The sequence below is a fragment of the Anastrepha ludens genome, chromosome 2, assembly GCF_028408465.1.
Source record: "Anastrepha ludens isolate Willacy chromosome 2, idAnaLude1.1, whole genome shotgun sequence".
Classification (NCBI taxonomy): Eukaryota; Metazoa; Arthropoda; class Insecta; order Diptera; family Tephritidae; genus Anastrepha; species Anastrepha ludens.
The window spans coordinates 90,125,265-90,144,556 of record NC_071498.1 but is presented as its reverse complement, the minus strand read 5'-3'; the positions used below and the strand labels follow the sequence as shown (position 1 = coordinate 90,144,556).

The following is a 19,292-nucleotide window of genomic DNA, read 5'->3' as shown; positions in this document are numbered from 1 at the left end:
TTATTGCTGTTTAGCGCATCAGCAGAAAATTTTACGAATGAGTTTAAGCATGTGTGCCACCGACAATCGCAATGGGGCATACAAGTATAGGGTCTTTGAAAAGTGACGCCTTGATGTCAGTACTGAATAATTCCTAGACGGTAATTTTTTTTATGTCATCTTTGATATTTGTCAAGTGGACAGAAGCACAATTTTACAAGACGCGTGAAGATTATTGAAACGTATTATGAAAATACTCGCTCTTTAGGAAGAACAGAGGAAAAAATCGTGATTTTTATGTTTGGAATATTGGTCCGAATGAGTCAATAATTCAAAGGTTGGTGAAAAAAATTCCAAGAAACTGTTTCTGTCGAGGATAGAAAGGGACTGGCAGACCAAAAAGTGGACGTTCTGCTGAGAATATTGCTGCTGTAGCGCAAAGTGTTGCTAAAAAACTTTCAACATCGAGATCTCGACGTGTTCAACAATTAAGGTGTTGGCTCAATGCAAGCTCGCTTTGCTTGCTGTACTTGTTTTGTTTGGCTTTGAAAACTTGTATGGCCAAATGGGCGCCTTGAACGCTGTCATAACAATGAGATGTTTCGTAAAAGGAAAAACGAAACAGAGATGTTAACCATATTCAATAATAATATATTTTTGCATCATGATGACTAACTAGAAGCTGTAAAAAATATTACGAATTTTTCTTTTAATAGTTAGGAATTGCGAGATTTGTATTTCGGTCGACAAAAACCTTGGCGCTTTCAGCTTCGCGCAAAGTTGCAAACAACGGGGAATAATTCAAGAATGAAATAAACTCGTACATGTAAGCTTTTCAATGGCATTTATTAAATTTTCTTCAAACATTTTCGAAACACATTACAAATGAAGTTAAACCAAATCAAATTAAATGAAGAAAAACGGTGTTCGATTCCTAATGTCAAAAGCGGTGCAAATAGAACATTGAGCTATTTGACACTTCGCCATACTTCAAGCGCTTCAAGCAATGCTGTCATTTGGTTTCATTTCATATAATTTAGTATTGCTCTACAAGGTGAAGTCAAAAATAAACAAAACTGACCTAAAATAGATACGACAGGAGCTTTGTTCTGATAACTTCGAGCTTATTTATTCAAAATAGCCCCCTCTGGCCTCTATACAGTGTTTTGCACGATTTAAAAGCTTTCCGAAAGAGTGTTTCAGGTCATTACCGGAATGTCCTACAAGATGTCAGTTCAAGCTTTTTGGATGTCCTCTACGAACCCAAAACATTTTCTTTTCATAGAGAAACGCAATTTTCCGAATAGGTAGAAATCACAGGGAGCCATATCAAGCGAATACGGTGAGTGATTGATGGTTAAATTCGATTTCTAGTCAAAAAATCAGTCACAAGAGTGGATCGATGAGATTGTGTATTATCATGCTATAAGCGCCTGCTTCCTCCTTCGCCGTATCCAGGGCGAATTCGACGAATGCGATGCAACAAAGGCTTCAAAACGCCAAGATGGAAAATTGTATTGTCGGTTTGGCCCGTTGGCACGAACTCCTTGTGGACAATTCCCTTGAAATCGTAAAACCAGATGAGCATCGACTTGATTTTTGACTTCTCCAAACGTGATTTTTTGGGTGGTTCATTTTCTGGGGCTTTCCATTCAGCACTTTGACGCTTAGTTTCAGGTCATGTGGGAAAGACCGACTACAATGTTATAAAGGAAGTTCTCGCCTCTTTAATGAGGTCTTTCGAATGTTGAATTCTGAGCTACTTGTGAGGAATGAAATGTGCACAGACCTTTCGTAAGCAAAAATAATCAGTTAAAATGCGATAAATCGATGTTTTGGAGATATTCAACTGTGATTGCATGAATTTCAACGATGATTTCGATTCATTTTTGATAAATTTACGAACAATTTTGATGGAGTGTTTGGTGATTACTGATTTTGGGCCCATATTTTCATTGTCATTTATGTCCTCAGAACCATTTCTGAAACGTGTAAGCCACTCATGAACTCTGGCGCGAGATAGACAGTCATCGCCATAAACTCTTTCCATCAATTCAAATGTTTCGGTAAGCGTTTTACCGATTTTAAAACAAAATTTGATATTAGCTCTTTGTTCGAAACTTATTATTGTACCGATGACACAAACATACTGACACTTTAGACGCAATAACTTGACTTCCACTGAACCGAATGTCACCAAGCTTTCATTGGAACTCAGCTAGGGATGTAACTTCCAACGCACTAACCGATTAAAAAGATGGCGCCATCGAAAACATTTTTTTTGTGGACATTTAAATAATATAATTTTTCACGTATGTAAGTAATTTTTATTAGTCGTATTTTGAATAAAATTATTGAAAGCTGAAAGAATCTAAATTATTTTAAAACGACTTCTAGTAGCGCCTTTGAAAGACCCTTTATTATTATGTAGGCAGAAAGAAGAGTTTCATCGCACAATGTTATGAATAGCTTCTCGGATTTTTAAGTTCTCTTAATCCTTAATAAGTAAAGACGTGTCTAAGCTTGCGCGGAACTGAACTTTAAAAACACGGCGAACATTTTTTGTGAAATGTTGGAAGCATATAAAAACTATATGTATAATTTAAGGAATGAACGGAAATTATAGATGCATTATATATTATTTTAATTAGACGAAATGCGACCGAGAGCAATGCTTCGGTAGGACTTGAGCTAAGTTTGAGAGGTAGTTTTTGAGTTGCAAAATTTTAAAAGTAATCAAATATTGGCTCTACTGCTAGCTGGTAGTTATTATATTTTGGTGAAAACTGGTTTACTTATATAGTGTTTTTTTCAGATGCAAATAATAACTAACCTTCACGGCGCAGATGGCTTAAATAGATACTGATACATATAAATGCGGTGATAGGAATATTATGGTGTGGCGAGCGATCTTCTCTACGAAAACATTGAATGAGGAAAACTTGATATTTTAACAAGAGAATGCTATCAACTTACTCGAATGACAGTCTGACGTAAATCTAATAGAAAGCAAGGACACCTTTTGTTAATAAACCATCTCCTAAATATAGAGGCTCAATCGTTGCCGACGGAGCTGTTGTTTCGTTAGCTGATCATGAATTAGTACGAATAGCATAAATGCGATTAAAGATGAACAAAGAGATAGAAGCCGACGTGCTGTCTGCCATGCCGAATAGGAAAGTATCTCAATCCATAAGGTGGGTGATTCTGCAATCTGTGCCAGCTATCGAGACATTAGTTTTCTAAGCATTGCATGTACAGTACTCCCGAGTAATATGCAGGACAAGCGCACAGCGGACAGAACTGATTGGACATTAACAGTGTGGCTTTAAAGCTATTAAATCAACCATATAATATTTAAGAATACCTGTCATCAAAACAACAGTCGCGTCTTGGCACCTATCCTATTGTATTCTGGGAAATATCATTAACACTGATACTGATGACGGACTTGGAATTCATCCTAAAATATATATGGCCTACAAGTGCTTTTCTGGTCTAGGTAGGCCTTTGGGTAGTAAATCCTCCTCCGACCAAGAAGGATCACACTGGTCCATCCTATTGCTTGACGAAGAAGCTTGAACTAGGATATTATCCTCTAAGCCGGCTCTTGGAGTGTCCGAGGGAAGTATTTTGACGCAAACTTATGAACTTTGTACCCTGCCAGACCATGGAACAATAACATAGACATGAAAAATCATTTTAATGGCCTTCGACGTTACCTCTTTCAAACGGATATCGACTGCATTTTACACTACGGAAAAATCTCTTATTAATGTATTACAATCTGATTTTAAAGTTACTTATGCTATATGATGAATTAATCTCATTCGAGCATTTATATACATTCTGCCAAAAGATTACAGTTAATTGTTCCATAAAACGCAAAATAATTGTTTAATCATCAAAATTTATTTTGTCGCCTTCACTCGAGGCAATGTACATATGCCAATGATTAGTCCAGCCATCAAAACACCTTTTAAACGCGTTTGAAGAGATCTTCTTCAGGTCCTTCTGCAAATTATCCTTAATGGCCTCTATCGACTCAAAGCAGCGTCCGCGAAGTGGCAATTTAAGTTTTGGGAAAAGGAAAAAGTCGCATGGGGCTAAGTCCGGTGCATACGGTGGTATTCAATGATATTTGTCGAGTTTTTGGTCAAAAACGTGTTCGCAATATGAGCCTTGTGAGACGGTGCGTTATCATGGTGCAAGATCCATGAATTTTCTTTCCACAAATTGGCCCGTTTCCTACACACATTCTCTCTCAAACGTCGCATTACTTCTAAATAATATTCTCTATTTACTGTAGCAGCATTTGGAATGAATTCCAAGTGCTCAACACCGTTGTAATCAAATAAAACGATTAGAATGACTTTCGTTTTTGACCGACTTTGAGTGGTTTTCCGGGTTCGGCTCATGTGGATAGCGCCATTCAGCCGCCTGTTGACTGGTTTGCATGTCAAACTCATGTACTCACGTCTCATCACCCTTTATGATGCGCTGGATAAATGGATAAACGTTGAGTCCGAATTCACTTGCTCAAGCATGTCTTCAGCTACCTTCTTCTGATGCATTTTTTGAAAGAAATTCAACTCTCTTGAAACGAGTCGAGCAACCACGCGTCTGATGCCCAATTGATAGTGTAATATGTTGCGAATTGTTTTGTGAGGAAGGTAGCTCTTGACCTTTCTTTCAGCACCATTTCCTTGGCTTTGCCGACGTTTTCATCTGTTGAAGACGTTGATAATCGACTAGATCGAGGCAAATTTTCCAGAACTTCTCGGTCCTCTGCAAAATACTTATACCACTTGTAGACCTGTGTTTTTGATAAATCATACTCGCCATAGGCTTTCTGCAACTTTTTCAACGATTCGGCACACGAAATCCCGTTCAAAACATAAAATTTAAGACAAATTCTTTGTTTGATATTTTTATCCATAGTGAAAATCGCAGAGCACACCTGCGGACTGATTGACTGATATACTTAAATGCCAAAAACAAGCTAGTTGACAGATCACGTTCAAACTCTGCGACACTATAGAGCACAGAAAAAAGAATTTAGACATATGTATGTGTAAGAATTTAGACGTATGTATACTTTCTAAACGCACAATTCCAGATATTTTTCACAGAATTATACACAGTGCTGTCCATATATTGCTTTTTTTAATCATATGTTCTTTTGACAGTAAAAGTTTTTTCCCGCTGGGAATCTTGACAGAAAGTTAATATCATATCACGTTTTACACACACACACACTCCACAAGGTGGCGCCTTAGAGCAAATCGCAACGAACAACGACTTTGCACGAAAAATCTTCTTTCATGATGAAGCGCATTTTCATCTCGGCGGCTATGCTACAAGCAAAACTGTCACATATGAGAATTGGAATACCCGCACGTGATCGTCGAAAAGCCAAGTCATAATGAGAGAGTGACAATATGGTGCGTATTTTGAAGCGGTGGCAACAGTTTTCATTTTTCTTTGGAAATGCTACTGGAAACGCTATTTTGGTCAATGGTGAACGCTATGGAGGCATGAAAATTGTAGGCTAGGGCTTGGGCTATCTCTGGTTTCATAAGGATGGCGCGCGATGTCACACAACGCAGGACACAATCGATCTTTAGCGCGCCAAGTTCGGTCATCGGGCAATCAGCTGCCTCGACGATGTCAGTTGGCGACTTAGAAGCTGCGATTTGACGCCATTCGAGTTTTTTGCGGGTTGCCATGAAGGACCGACGTTATTCGAACATTAGTGATCCAGGCTCTCAACGCAAATATCGACTAAGCCATTCGTGATATGAAGCCAGTAACCGTCAACCAAGATCTTGGAACAAAGGGTTAATAGATGTGTTACTGCGAGGCCAGCCAGGGCCGTGACATGGATGATATGAGCGTTTGATGATTTGCACAAACCAACAACACACAGAAAAAAATATATTTTGTACATTTTTTTTAATTTTTAAAGGGAAACCACACTGTATACATATGTCTTCCCTTTCCACGGTGTGCCCTTGCGGGGCAATACTCAATTTATGCATACATATGAACATTCATGCATGTAGAGGTGTTTAATTTTATATGCGCACAATATGCTGTCGTAGCATGACTTACGCTAAATTAGCGATGCAAATATGTTGCTACAAAGTCGTTAGCCCTCGTCTATACATTAAAAATGACTCACGCTGGCGGCTTCCCACCAAAGCTACAACAGGGGCAATAACAATGGCAATACAGACAGCAATAGTAGGATGTGAAGCAGCTGCAGGCAGCAGGCAGCAAGTCGGAATGTTGTAAAGCTGTTATTGTCCCGACAAACTGGCTCTGGATGACAAGCAACATGAAACAACATTGACGGTTACAACAACAGTAAAAATAAGAAAAAGCGAAAAAAGAAAACAAAAAGAAAGAGAAAAAAATTAGCTTGACGGCGTTTTATGCGAGATTTATTGCTATTTAAACGCTGCATGATGAGACGCTGCGGAACCGATCTGCTGCCTAAGTGGCAGTGCTTGGTGGAAGACATATTGTGTTTACCTTGCACGCTGCAGCAAGCGCGTCAGCTGCATTATCCTTGCTTTAGTACACAGTCACACTTACACAATTACACAAACACACGACAGCAGATACCACTGTAAGCAACACTTGCATAAACTGTATGTAAATACATGCACACACTCTTCGCACCCACGGAGTAGAGGGCACAATGTAACACTTGATGTCGTGCACAAGTGCCGCACTGTTGCTGTGGCTTCCTATTGCTAACACCTCTCGACTTTGCTCAATTGCCTTGTTGTCATTGCAACTTGCCACCTTTCCGATTGCCTTGACGTGGCATCTATGGTATTTTGATCAGCCACCGCCCAACGTCTTGACATCTTCCTACACTTTTTTGCAAGCATGTTTCGACTCCACTTCCATGTTTTATTTGCATTTTCATTTTTCTAATGAGCTGTAATTTCTTTTCTATTTACGTGGTGTTCTGTTTAGTTGTTGTTGCCATGGCTTTTATTTTTGTATGGGATGTTGATGCTTTCACTTATGAGGATATGTTGTTGCCGCTTACCGCTCGTGGAAATCTTATTGTTGACTTTGTTGTTACCTACTTGTTATCTTAGGAAGATAAATTCAGGACACAGTTTGAGAAAATCCTTGAGTTTGGCTTGAATTATTAATATTCCTAATTGAAAAAGAGTGGGCTGTTTTGGTCAAAATACGGAAAAATATGTCTACAAAATCATAAGTTCTAGCAAGTTTTACAAGTACAATCAGAGAATTGAATTAATTGATTTTATAAACTTTTAAATGGAGGAATCTACATTTTCACGTCGCCTCGGAATGGTAGATAGTTTTTTATGAGAAACTTTTTCATGGTAGAAATACACTCGGAGGTGTGCCATTGCCTGTCGAGGGGTGATAGCTATTAAAAAAAACTTTTTGTAACACAGTAGCCACGCACCAACCTATTCAGCTTAAATAACTATGCCCAGGGGCATATAGGCGAGTTTTAACAATTTTTTCTTTCCTATTTATTTTTATCAATTATTCTATTTGTTTTCTTATCAGTTATTTTTATTAATTTTCTTGTGAAAATACAGCGCACGCTCGATAACGTGAACGCTCTAAAGCGTGAACACCTCAAAACCTGAACAGACATTTTTGTGCATTGACTACTCTAAAACGTGAACAAACCCAAAAAGCTCTATAACATGAACAATAATTGTTACAATTATTTGAATGTACAGTAGAGCGCCGATTATCCGAAACAATTGGTGCAGAGGGTGTTCGGATAATCGATTTTTCGGATAAAAGAACATTTGCGAAATTCCAGTTCTTTGTTGAGGGTAGGGTAATAAAACATGTCATTAGATTAGGAATACATATTATGTATGTAATGTTTTTTAATGATACACTAGAGTACAGTACATATTATGAATAGTCACATTTAAGTAGGGATTGCACACACGGTACATAACTACATATGTCTAAACATTTTTTAATAGTACAAAACTAATCTAAAAAAAAAAGTCGAACATATTTGTTTGCTTAAGTTTTGAGACCCGTTTTTTTGCCGCCAAATCTCTTAGGCGTTTTAAAGACAGCAACTGCACCGAATCGCATTCGACTTGGTGTCCGAACCATTTAATAGCAGTCTCAAATCATTTAAAGGCTTCTTCATTGGACGGACATTTTTCAGCTGAGACGATGTCATCACTAATTTCGTCTTCATCGTCGTCATCTTAAGGAACTTGAACCTGTGCTATTATATCGTTGTCTGTCAACTATTCGTAGCCAGGATCATCCTCGTCAAATTCTAGCCATTCATGCACGTTTTCTTGGTCACATTCTTCAAATCATGAAACCTCTTTCATCAACTCAACCATTTCTGAAACAAAGTTTTCATTTGTTGGTTCTTCAGATGTATGGCTAGCTTCGGATTCAACTGCTGGACAAAGCTTATTCCAGGATTTCTTTAGAGTAGTCGCTTTGATATTAGCCCACGCTTCTGCTGCCATGTAAACCGCATCCTTCAAGTTAATACCTTTGTAGATTTCAAGAATTGTTTTATCCTCCTCTTGGCCGATTAGTACACTACGAAGCAACGTTTTTCTGTAGTAACGTTGGAAGGCTTCGATCACCCCTGGTCCATAGGTTGAACGACTGAAGTAACATTGGGTGGCAAAAAAATCACCTTAAATTTTCCATCTTCTCTCTCAAGTGAAAGGTTTGAGGGATGACTTGAAGAATTATCAATCACTAATAAAACATTTCCAGTGTCTCCAGTTTTTATCTGATGTTTTTTAATTCTGGAATTAATACAGCGTCATACCACTCGATAAATACTTGAGTTTCCATCCTGAAATTAATGAGAGATTGCCCAAACAAAACTGTCGGCGTCGGATGCGCGTTCGTTTCGCAGCACGATAACACCACCGGCGCTCTTATATTTAGGAACTGCGATACTAACTTAAATTCATTACCTATGAATCATGTTCTAAATATAACATGCTATCGATGAAGACACGAAAATGCCAAAATCATGACGTTCCCTTGCGTCGCTCTCTGAGTCATTTCTATTAAACGTTTCTATTTCATTTGTACATACTTTTTTTTATTCTTTATATCCGAAAAAGGCGTCATGTTTCCTTTCGGTTAACCACGTTTCGGATGACCGGCTTTCGGATAATCGACGCTCTACTGTAGTTTACATTGATCTCAAATAATTCTGAAATTGGGGAATCCCCTAATTATAAAATAGGCATTTTACTCGTAATTGCATGTAAGGAGTAAAATATTTCAGTCGCGGTTTTGGTTTTGCAAGTGTTTCGTCTTATGTTTTCTGGTGAAAATAAGTTCTAAAAACTCGTGTGCTTGTCATTCAAACAAAAGGCTAAAATTCTCGGCTTTTTAGAAAAAGGCTCGTCTGTGACGATTTTAGCAAAGAAATAAAATGTTGCCAAATCAACAATTTGCAACATTAAAGCGAAAAAGCAAGTGATTTTAAAATGCGTAAGCAACAGGTATTGTGGACCTGGAAATGGAAAAACACTGCATTCTTCAGAGTTGCCGAAAATGGAGACAGCTCTTTATCGTTGGTTTATCCGAATGCGAGCTAAAAACTGTCCAGTAAGTGCTCTAATGTTGAAAGAAAAGGCAAAAACACTGCATGTAAAATTTAAAGAAAATGAAGCAAACTTCTTCGCTAGTGATGGAGGGCTCCAAGGATTCAAGAAGAGGTACGGTATTCGTCTTCTTAAAATATCAGGCGAAAAACTGTCTTCGCAACCTCAGCTAGTGGATCCGTTTAAAGAAAAACTTAAAGCTAAAATGGAGGAATTGGAGTTGTGCAACGATCAGTTATATAACGGGCTTATTCTGGAGACTTTTGCCAGAGAAAACGTACGCGTCAAGTTTGGAGAAGAGAGCCCCAGGGGTAAAGTCCGAGAAGCAGCGAATCACGTTTTTATGCTGTTCAAATGCCATTGGAGCCCACAAGCTTAAGCTTTTGGTAATTGGAAAGGCGAAGAATCCACACTGCTTTAAAAACTTTCAGTGTCCCACTAACTATAAGAGCTCGAAATCCGGCTGGATGACGTCGGCTATTTTCAAGCAATGGTTTCATGAGTCATTTGTTTCACAGGCGAATATTCCTTAAAAGCTTTGTCCGATTTTTAAGGTTAACTGGTTGCTTTTTAAGGTTACATCGTTTTTAAAGGAGCATTTACCAATTAAAGCTCTCCTCCTAATCGACAACGCTCCTTCTCACCCAAATGAAGCTGAACTGACAACGGAGAATGGGCAATTTCGGCAATGTTTATGCCACCAGACGTTACTCCCTTCATTCAACCGATGGATCAGAAGGCAATAAAAATCACTAAGTTGCATTACAGAAACAGCCTTCTAGCTTCAATAGCAGCGACAAAGTCTGATTTGCTCGAGTCGTTGAAAAAAATTAACTTAAAAACAGCTATAAATCTTTTAGATGCGGCTTGGTTTCGAGTTGGTGAAGCAACATTAGCTAAGTGGTGGAACAGTATTTTAAAATTTGCGGTAAACAATGATGATCCCGAAGATAATGTTCCGTTGGCGATTTTAAAAGAAAAATGGGAAGCCGAACTTCGCACCTTGATGAGCACCACCGTCGATCTCCTTAGTAGTTTAAATCCTGAGATTCGTTCGTGTTCGCAGATATGCTCAAAGATATGTGTGTGGGTTATTGAAAAACCTTTTTTTTATTAAAAATTTCAGATTGAATTCACGTTACCAGCCATTCATGAATGGAACGAAGATATCGAGGGCAATGCAGATGACGATCATCAACAAGAGGACGAATCCGATGATGACAGCGTATCAGAGCAACTGGAGAAAATTAAGCCGACTGAAGCTGCTGAAATTTTCAACAAGGCGTTAGTATGGGCTGGTCATGAAGGCGTCGATCAAAATGATATGAGTGTGCTAAAACGATTAAGGGAGAAAGCTGTGCTTCAAGTTTTAGAAAAACAGAAGATACTAAAAAAGATGACTGATTTTTTTAAATAAAACCATCGTATGACTTAATTTTGAATTAATATGTAACGAAAACAAGAATAAATGTGAATTTGAATGTGAAAAAATATATGTACTTAGTCTTTTTGGGCATTCCAAAACGTGAACACTTTTGTTAACGTGAATTGCTTTGGTTTGAATTAGTTCACTCTTCCGCAAAATTTATATAAATTTAAGTCAAAAACAAAATTGCAAATTTTTCAATCAGAATTTTTAGTAAAATTTCGAGTTCGCCATAGCCCATAGAATTTCGGTACAATAAAGTCTAAGTTTGAAGAGATTCAAAAATCATTTTTTTTTTGCTGGCGGTCTTTTGCATTTTCTCCATATAAGCTCGTAATTTTTTTATAACTATGGAAGAAAACATTCAACACCGGCTATCTAAACTAAAACATTCTTGATAGTAAAGCAGGTTAAACTCCTACTCATCGCGAACTAACACTGACATCCATACTCGACATATGTCCGGCATGTGAAAGTACTCGCATGGCACCAACCGCCTTTTCATATGCACACTTAAACTCACTCATATAGCTCCTTTTTCCTCTAATCCCACGCTAACACATGTTTTCTAATCCGACCATTAAATGATGTCTTTTAAAACAACAACAAGAACGTAAGCCGACAGTAAACATGATTCTGATTTAAAGTATCCAAGAGTGAGATAAACCCGCATGCATTATGAAAGAGCAGTCAGAACGCCGCTCTGTGTATAACCTTTTTCGCCTCTACTGAGCGCCATCGTCCTGCGCTCAAGCATTGGCCGAAGTCAATATAGCAACATAGTAATATTTAGGACAGCGAGGATGTAATTGAGGAACTTCGCACATGCTTCCAAAACCAAAAGTCTCAAAGGAGCTCCTGACCTTGCATGCATTATGAAAGAGCAGTCAGAACGCCGCTCTGTGTATAACCTTTTTCGCCTCTACTGAGCGCCATCGTCCTGCGCTCAAGCATTGGCCGAAGTCAATATAGCAACATAGTAATATTTAGGACAGCGAGGATGTAATTGAGGAACTTCGCACATGCTTCCAAAACCAAAAGTCTCAAAGGAGCTCCTGACCTTCACAAATATAATTTCTGACGAAACGTCTCTTCCATCCTATCAGCTAGAGCAACTTGATTTCACGCTGTTAAGTAAGTAACCTGGTGGATAGAGAGAATCGAGGTAGTGCCGTCTTACTTGTTGATCGAAAATTCTTGCAAATTGCTATTTTCCCAGAAAGTTATTGATATGTATGTTAGTGTTAACAGATAAAGCTATGAATATTTGCACTACATAAAAGAAGAGCTCTTGGTAATTTCTGCATACTTATCTCAAAACAGTAGACATTCTTCGACCATTAGAGCTGTATATACTCGTACTCAGGGGTATTCAGGCTTCTTAAATTAATAAAAAATTTGATTCGAAATAGTGATGCTGAGATCTTTTTTAGAACCAATTAGGTCAGGAACTCGCATGCGTCTTTAGCTGGTTCTTACCGAACGGAATAAGAAATTAGTGCATAAATGTAGAACGGAAGAAATGTAGATGTGTAGTTGGAGGGCTTGTGTAGCAAAAACTTTCTGTAGCTATACTAAAACATCTAACAAATAAATTATACCGAAGCTGCTCCTTCTTTCCATACTTTGTCACCATAATTAAGAGTACGTCAGTTGCAAAAAATTAATTATATGCTTTGTCTAGATTCTAAATTCTATAGGTCATTTGATCATATTATTGGAAAACTACTAAATAGAGAACCATATTTGAGTATTTTTAAAAGTTTTCGAATCAGAATTCGCATGCCAAAAGTCTCCTAGCCTGAAGCTCTTTTGAAATATTGGAGATATTACGATTTAGCAGGCCAACTCTGTGAGCTGTTCTAGCATAGTTTAAGTTTTTGGTCTGAACCAGTTTATGCTAAGATTTTCATGTACCGTAAATCTTTTTAGTATTATATTAGGCACACAAATACTAAAGACATTTAGCTTTAGCATTTATACCAAAGCTTATCTTAAACCAAAAAAAAAATTAAAATGATTTTAACTGATTTTATAATAAGCTTAGAAGCATACAAATATAGAAGCTACTTTCAACACTTGCAAGGTACAGACATATATACATACAAACACTTGTGCTCAAAATAACAGCAGTGCGATAACTTGGACTTTTATCTTATGTTTGATATAATAAAGGGTTTTCCAATAACAGGTGTTAGGATAGGTTAGGTTGAAGCGGTTGTCCATTGTAGGACACACTCAGGTTCATAGCCCATTGTGATCACGCGAGGGAAACTAGCCCCTATCCCTCCTGAAACCAATTTGTGTTATTCAAAAACTCGCAAGATCCTTAATTTCGACAGAGCCGAGGTCTTCTAACTCGTTGAAGAAATGTCCGCCCAAAATGGCGAGTCTACGTCTGGATAGAGCAGGACAGTGACACAGAAGGTGCGTGATCGCCTCTTCCTCTTCTTCGTCTAGACAACTTCTGCAGAAGTCATATGTTTGCACACCCATTCTCTGGGCGTGCCTACCGATTAGGCAGTGCCCCGTAATAACTGAAATCAAACTATGCTTATCTCTACTTGGTAGAAGTTCTGTGCGTTTAGCATTGAGAGTGGGCCACATCTGTCGGGATATTTTGCAAGTGGCTTCTTTACGCCATCTTTCGTTCGCTACTCTAACAATTTCCTCGCGGATACGTAGTCTACATATTTGCAAGGGTATACCTAGTTCATCGGCTCTGCAGTTCCATTCAATGGCGCAATGGCCAGGAACTCATGGTATCATTAGGTGAAAAGACTTAGCCATCTCATAGAGATGCGCGGCATTTCATGGCTACCTTGGAGGTTGTCGACTGTTTTGTGAGGGATTTTATCGCCGCCTGGCTATCAGTGAAAATGTAGATATCATCTCCAGGTATCGCATCACACTGTACCAGTGTCACGGTTTTCATTATTGCCATCAGTCATACAGGTGAACGGATTGCGCTATCGAGAGATGATTAACGATTTTTTATGGCCGGAATTGGATGGTATTGATCTGGACAACGTTTATTTTCAACAAGACGGCGCTACGTGTCACACAAGCAACGAAAACATTGATCTTTTACGGGAAAAGTTTCCAGACCGTGTTATCTCTCGAAGAGGTGTTCACAATTGGCCACCGAGATTTTGTGATTTAACACCTTGTGCCTTTTTTCTTTGGGACCACGTGAAAGCGAAGGTCTACGCTAATAGCCAGGGTCGATTCAAAACCTCAAAGATGGAATTCGTGTGGCTATCCAGGACATAGGGCAGCTACTTTGCCATTCGGTTATGGAAAATTTTATGAAAAGGGTATTGTCCTGTAAGCGTGGTGGTGGTGGTCATTTTCCTGATGTTATTTTCCACTATTCAAGCCGACTACGAACGGCAGACATTTTTTATGAGGATCTTTTTTATGGCAGGGATATTATGCTACAACAAAAACCATATAACTCAAACAAAAAAAACAAAAAAATGTGCACAATTTTAGGGAATTCAAAACTTTTTCACCAAAATTTCGAACTTTTTAGAAAATTATAGGAATATAGGAAAAAAGGTATAGGATTGCAGTTTGAATTGATTCGCATCGAATTTTTTTGTTGGCGAAGTTATGCATTTTCTTTCATATAACAAATGCTCGAATTGTTTAATATGAATGCCGCTACCAAAAAAACAGCCAAAAACACTTCAAACTTGTACAACATTGCACTAAAATTTAATGGGCTATGAATCTGCATTCACGAAAACTTTCTCAAAACTCAGAATAAAAAAAGAAATAAATAAATATTCTAATTTTTGCAATATGACGCGCTGCTTTTATTCTGAGCACGAGTGTACATACATCTATTTGAGTTTGTGTAAGTACAATAAGCGGTTATGTAAAGAAACAAAAAAGCAGTGAACTTATGGACAATTTTGCAGTTAGCAAGGAGCAGAAAGCAAAAACGCCAAATTAAAAAACGGAGCGGTATGACAACATGATGCCCTGTTAAGAGGTAAGATGACATGAACATAATTGCTTCCCACTACCCTACGCTTTGCAACACACCTTTATCCCCCAATGCTTTACTATCACCACTCTACATATCTGTGTGTACGACTTACTGGATGTCATCAACTTCCTAAGCTCCTACCCCTCGCCACACATCTGATGTCCTTTCGCGTTTTGCTTGACACGCGCTGCTGCCGGCGTTGTTCCATATCAATTTTGTAATTTTTTAATGTTGGCGACATGCCCGAACATACAATGACAGCAGCAGTTATGGCATTGGGTGGCGGGCAAGTAGTTCACCGGCAAAATATTGTGGTTACCTTGGCGTTAGTCTGATCCTGACACGTGCGGCAGGTGTGCAATTTTAATAAATTATGCATACAGCTAAATGCTTAAACAATTGAATTTTTTCTGCTTTACTCTGCTACATACATACTTCCATTCATCAATTTTAGTGTATTTTTTATTATACGTACTACTATGTACTTATACATACATATGTATCCTCTATGCATTTACATAATAAACTTGCGCAAACGCGCAACTGGCGGCATTTACTCATTTGACTGGACGAACTTTGGTTTGCTGGATGCACCATGCTTGCTGCTTTGATGGATAGTGCTTGGAAGATATAAATGGTTTATATTGAGTACAGAGTTCAGTACTTTGGATTGATATGGAAGTAGACGCAAGGGGTGCGTGAGCCGCTAGCAAGGAAAAACAGGTTGGAGCACATTTAAGTCATATCTTTAAGAATGTTATTCAAAAACTCATTATTGGTTTTTCGAAAAGTTTTTAAATTTTTCTTTCAAAAGCCTAAAGTAAATTTAATACTCTTCTTTGCCAAGATTCTTGGCCAGTTGCCTAAAAAATCTCCATTTTGGGGTCACAGCGATATTGATACGAGTAAGAGGACAGAGGTAAATAATATGTGCGAATCGTTATTAAATGGCATTTTTTATCGAAAACTGCTGCGTGTGATAACTCCAACGGTGTGTGCCGAAAGTGATAGTAAATAAGCCTGAATCTTAGCCCGAAACGATAGAGCATCCCTCCAGCAAATACTTTCGCAAGACGAAGAATCGAACACGTAGGAGCGATTTCATGTAAAAAATTTAAGTAAGGCGTTTTTCAATAGATGCGCTTCACCTTTTTTCCAATAGGGAGGGCGAACGACGCAATGTTTTTTTATTTTTCGCTTGTCATTTGAAAACTTCATTAGTATAGATTTCATCATGGAACGCTACACACTTGAGCAACGATTGCAAATCGTGCAAATTTTTTATGAAAATAATCGTTCTTTTGCTGCTACTTTAAGAGTCCTTTTTCCAAAAAATCATCTTCAGTGATGAAACTCACTTTTGGTTCAATGGCTTTATCAACAAGCAAAATATGCGTTACTGGGCAGAAAGAAATCCACACGTGATTCATGAGGCACCGTTGCATCCCGAAAAAATCACTGTTTGGTGCGGTTTACATGCCGGCAGCGTAATTGGCCCATATTTTTTCGTTGACGAGAACGATCGCCACGTTACTGTGAATGGAAATCGATACCGCGACATGATAAACGATTATTTTTGGCCGCAATTGAATGGTATGGACTTAGACGACATGTGGTTTCAATAGGACGGGGCCACAAGCCACACAGCACACGCTACAATTGTTTTATTCAAAAAAAAAGTTGAAGCGCTCTTACTGAAAAACGCTTTATTTTGGACATTATTGTACATTCTTCTGAAATTTGTTTATTTGTAGGTTTGATGTAACGCGCAGTGGCGGTCACCGTAGCGGAATAGGTTTGTGCGTGATTACCATTCAGAAGTGTGCAGGTTCGAATCCCCGTACATGAAACACTAAAAACGTGTTTTCTAACAGCGCTCGCCGCTCGATGGTAAACGTGTGCGTGTATTTCTGCCATGAAAAAGCTCCTCATAAAAAATCATCTGCCGTTTCGAAGCGGCTTAAAACTGTGGGCCCCTCCATTTGTGGAACAACATCAAGACGCACACCACAAATAGGAGGAGGAGCTTGGCCAAACACCCAAAAAGGGTGTACGCGCCAATTATATATATATACTAGCATTACCCAGTGGGCTTCGCACCACCATACATAAAATGTTTTCTTTATATCGCAAGAAATTTTTCATATTAAGTTTTCTTTATAGAACTCGTAAAATGTTTAAACAGTTGAATTAGTTGAGTTTTTTCATTCAACATACTTTCTAAAGATGTCACAATAGCCTTTTCTGTACTTTTTTAAAATTTGATTGTGGTGGTCCCCTATATACAGGTTTTTGTTTTATTTTGTGGTGCATAAATAAACAAATTTTTTGGCGCTCCAACTCTCGTACATGCAACGTACAATTGACCGTGGGAAAAGCAAGCTTCCTCTAAATTAACTCCACACACCTGGAGCGTTTGCCCTTGGGCTTTGTTTACGGTCATAGCAAAAGATAGCCGAACAGGAAATTGAAGACGTTGGTATTAATGGGATGCGCGGTATTGGTACAATTTCACCTTTTGCTTTGCCAGTGAGAATTGTTGCTTGAATTAAATTTGGCATCAATTTCTTCACTGAAAGTCTCGTCTCATTACATAGTTTTGGTGCATTAAGATTTCGGAGAAGTATAATCGATGAACCATATTTCAAATTCAAATTATGCGGTGGCATGCCTGGTGGTTCCAAAGAATTTAAAAATTCGACCGGATAATTGACTGCGTCTTCATTATTCATAGCACTATCAATGGATTTATACGTTACCGAATCACCTGGCAATTTTTCCTGGATGTGGAAATTGATTTCATTGACATTGATATTTTTTGGTGCTAAAATTGCACGTTTTCGTAACCAATCATGGTTATTGTAATTTTGAACAATATTTGGGAAAACGCGATCAATGAGTTCTTGTTTTGATGATACAATTATGTAAAAATTATTCGGTAACATGATATACCCATTTTGATCACTTGCAATTTTTCCATCGCCAATCTTCAGCAATTGCTTTGAAAACTCACGTGCTGATGAATCATTTTGAAGACGCACACGCATATTGGTCGTCAACGAAAGCTTTTGTACGTGTGCCTACAAAAATGAACTTTTCAAACATGAATTAATTTCATCAGCTGGTGTTGATCTCGGAATAACAGGCAACGTTTGACGAAAATCACCAGATAACAATATTAATGCACCGCCACACAGCTGTTGACTCTGTCTCAAATCTTGCAATGTTCGACTTATGGCTTCCAAAGATTTTTTATGGGCCATTGGACATTCGTCCCATATAATAATCGATGTTTGTTGCAAGACTTTAGCCATTCCAGAACTCCTTGAAATATTGCATGCTGGTGTTTCAATTGCTGGCATGTTCAATGGCAATTTCAAGGCGTAATGTGCTGTGTGGCCGCCATCAAGTAATGTAGCTGCAATACCGGAAGAAGCAAGTGCCAATGCGATTTTTCGTTCCGACCGAATCGTTGCCAATATCAATGAAATCAAAAATGTTTTTCCAGTGCCGCCAGGTGCATCTAAAAAATACAATCCACCAGTGTTGTAATTGACAGCTTGCATCATTTTGTCATATGCATCTTTTTGTTGATCATTTAATTGTGGAGTATACGTTTGTACGAACGCACGCAATTCATCACGATCGAATTGCTGTTCGCGTTGCAATTCTTGTTCAAATAAATCATGCATTGGACGATTTGGTTGAGTCAATCCTAATTGCCCTAATGCTTTATTTGCAATAGTAAGGCACAAATCTTCGATCATTATCAATGCTTCATTATACATTTCCAATGTCAGCAGCAATGCAGGATCATTGGAACGATGTTGAAGTCGAATCAAAATGTCTTCAGCCATGAAATCTTTGTATTTATTCCACAATTCCAGTGGATTTGATGGAAAACATGTTGATATTATGATCGCAAATAACATACTAATTTGATTTGGTGGAGGTGAAATTGATGCATCACGAAGCGTAGCATCCCAATGCGTATCATCTTCCAGCAAATGCAATTGTTGACTTGCTTCACGGTATGTGGCGCACATTTGACCATTGATAGTTCGTTAATGTTGGAATCATTGCAGTCCATGTACGTTCACCGCAAGTAAAAACATTAAATATTAGCTGGACTAACTGTATAAATGCGTCCCAAAGCATCTGTTCGAAAAATATCTGGATAACCATCAACAGAAGTGCCTTGTTTGCGACGTTGAAATTTTTTTGTTGATGCATTTCATGTGAAATAGTGTGGCACTTCCGAATATAG

General features: G+C 38.3%; 2 protein-coding genes across 2 annotated transcripts; one reads left to right on the top strand and one right to left on the bottom strand.

The window, feature by feature from the left end:
• Positions 1 to 10,290: 10,290 nt before the first annotated feature.
• Positions 10,291 to 16,944, top strand: LOC128870023 (jerky protein homolog-like). Its single transcript, XM_054112643.1, has 3 exons — positions 10,291 to 10,646; positions 10,725 to 10,884; positions 16,900 to 16,944. Exons 1-3 carry the CDS (start codon positions 10,291 to 10,293, stop codon positions 16,942 to 16,944), a joined length of 561 nt encoding a protein of 186 aa, XP_053968618.1.
• Positions 16,945 to 17,418: 474 nt separating this feature from the next.
• LOC128869948 (uncharacterized) lies at positions 17,419 to 18,072 on the bottom strand. Its single transcript, XM_054112571.1, has one exon. The coding sequence runs from the start codon at positions 18,070 to 18,072 to the stop codon at positions 17,419 to 17,421; it is 654 nt and encodes a 217-aa protein (XP_053968546.1).
• Positions 18,073 to 19,292: the final 1,220 nt, after the last annotated feature.

Bases quoted from the DNA above. Each gene is read 5' to 3' on its own strand.
- LOC128869948 (XM_054112571.1), bottom strand. From the start codon at position 18,072: ATGCGTGTGCGTCTTCAAAATGATTCATCAGCACGTGAGTTTTCAAAG.
- LOC128870023 (XM_054112643.1), top strand. From the start codon at position 10,291: ATGTTTATGCCACCAGACGTTACTCCCTTCATTCAACCGATGGATCAG. The intron at 10,647-10,724 runs TGAGATTCGTTC...TTATTAAAAATT, and splicing joins CTCCTTAGTAGTTTAAATCC to TCAGATTGAATTCACGTTAC. The intron at 10,885-16,899 runs GCGTTAGTATGG...GTTTTCTAACAG, and splicing joins CTGCTGAAATTTTCAACAAG to CGCTCGCCGCTCGATGGTAA.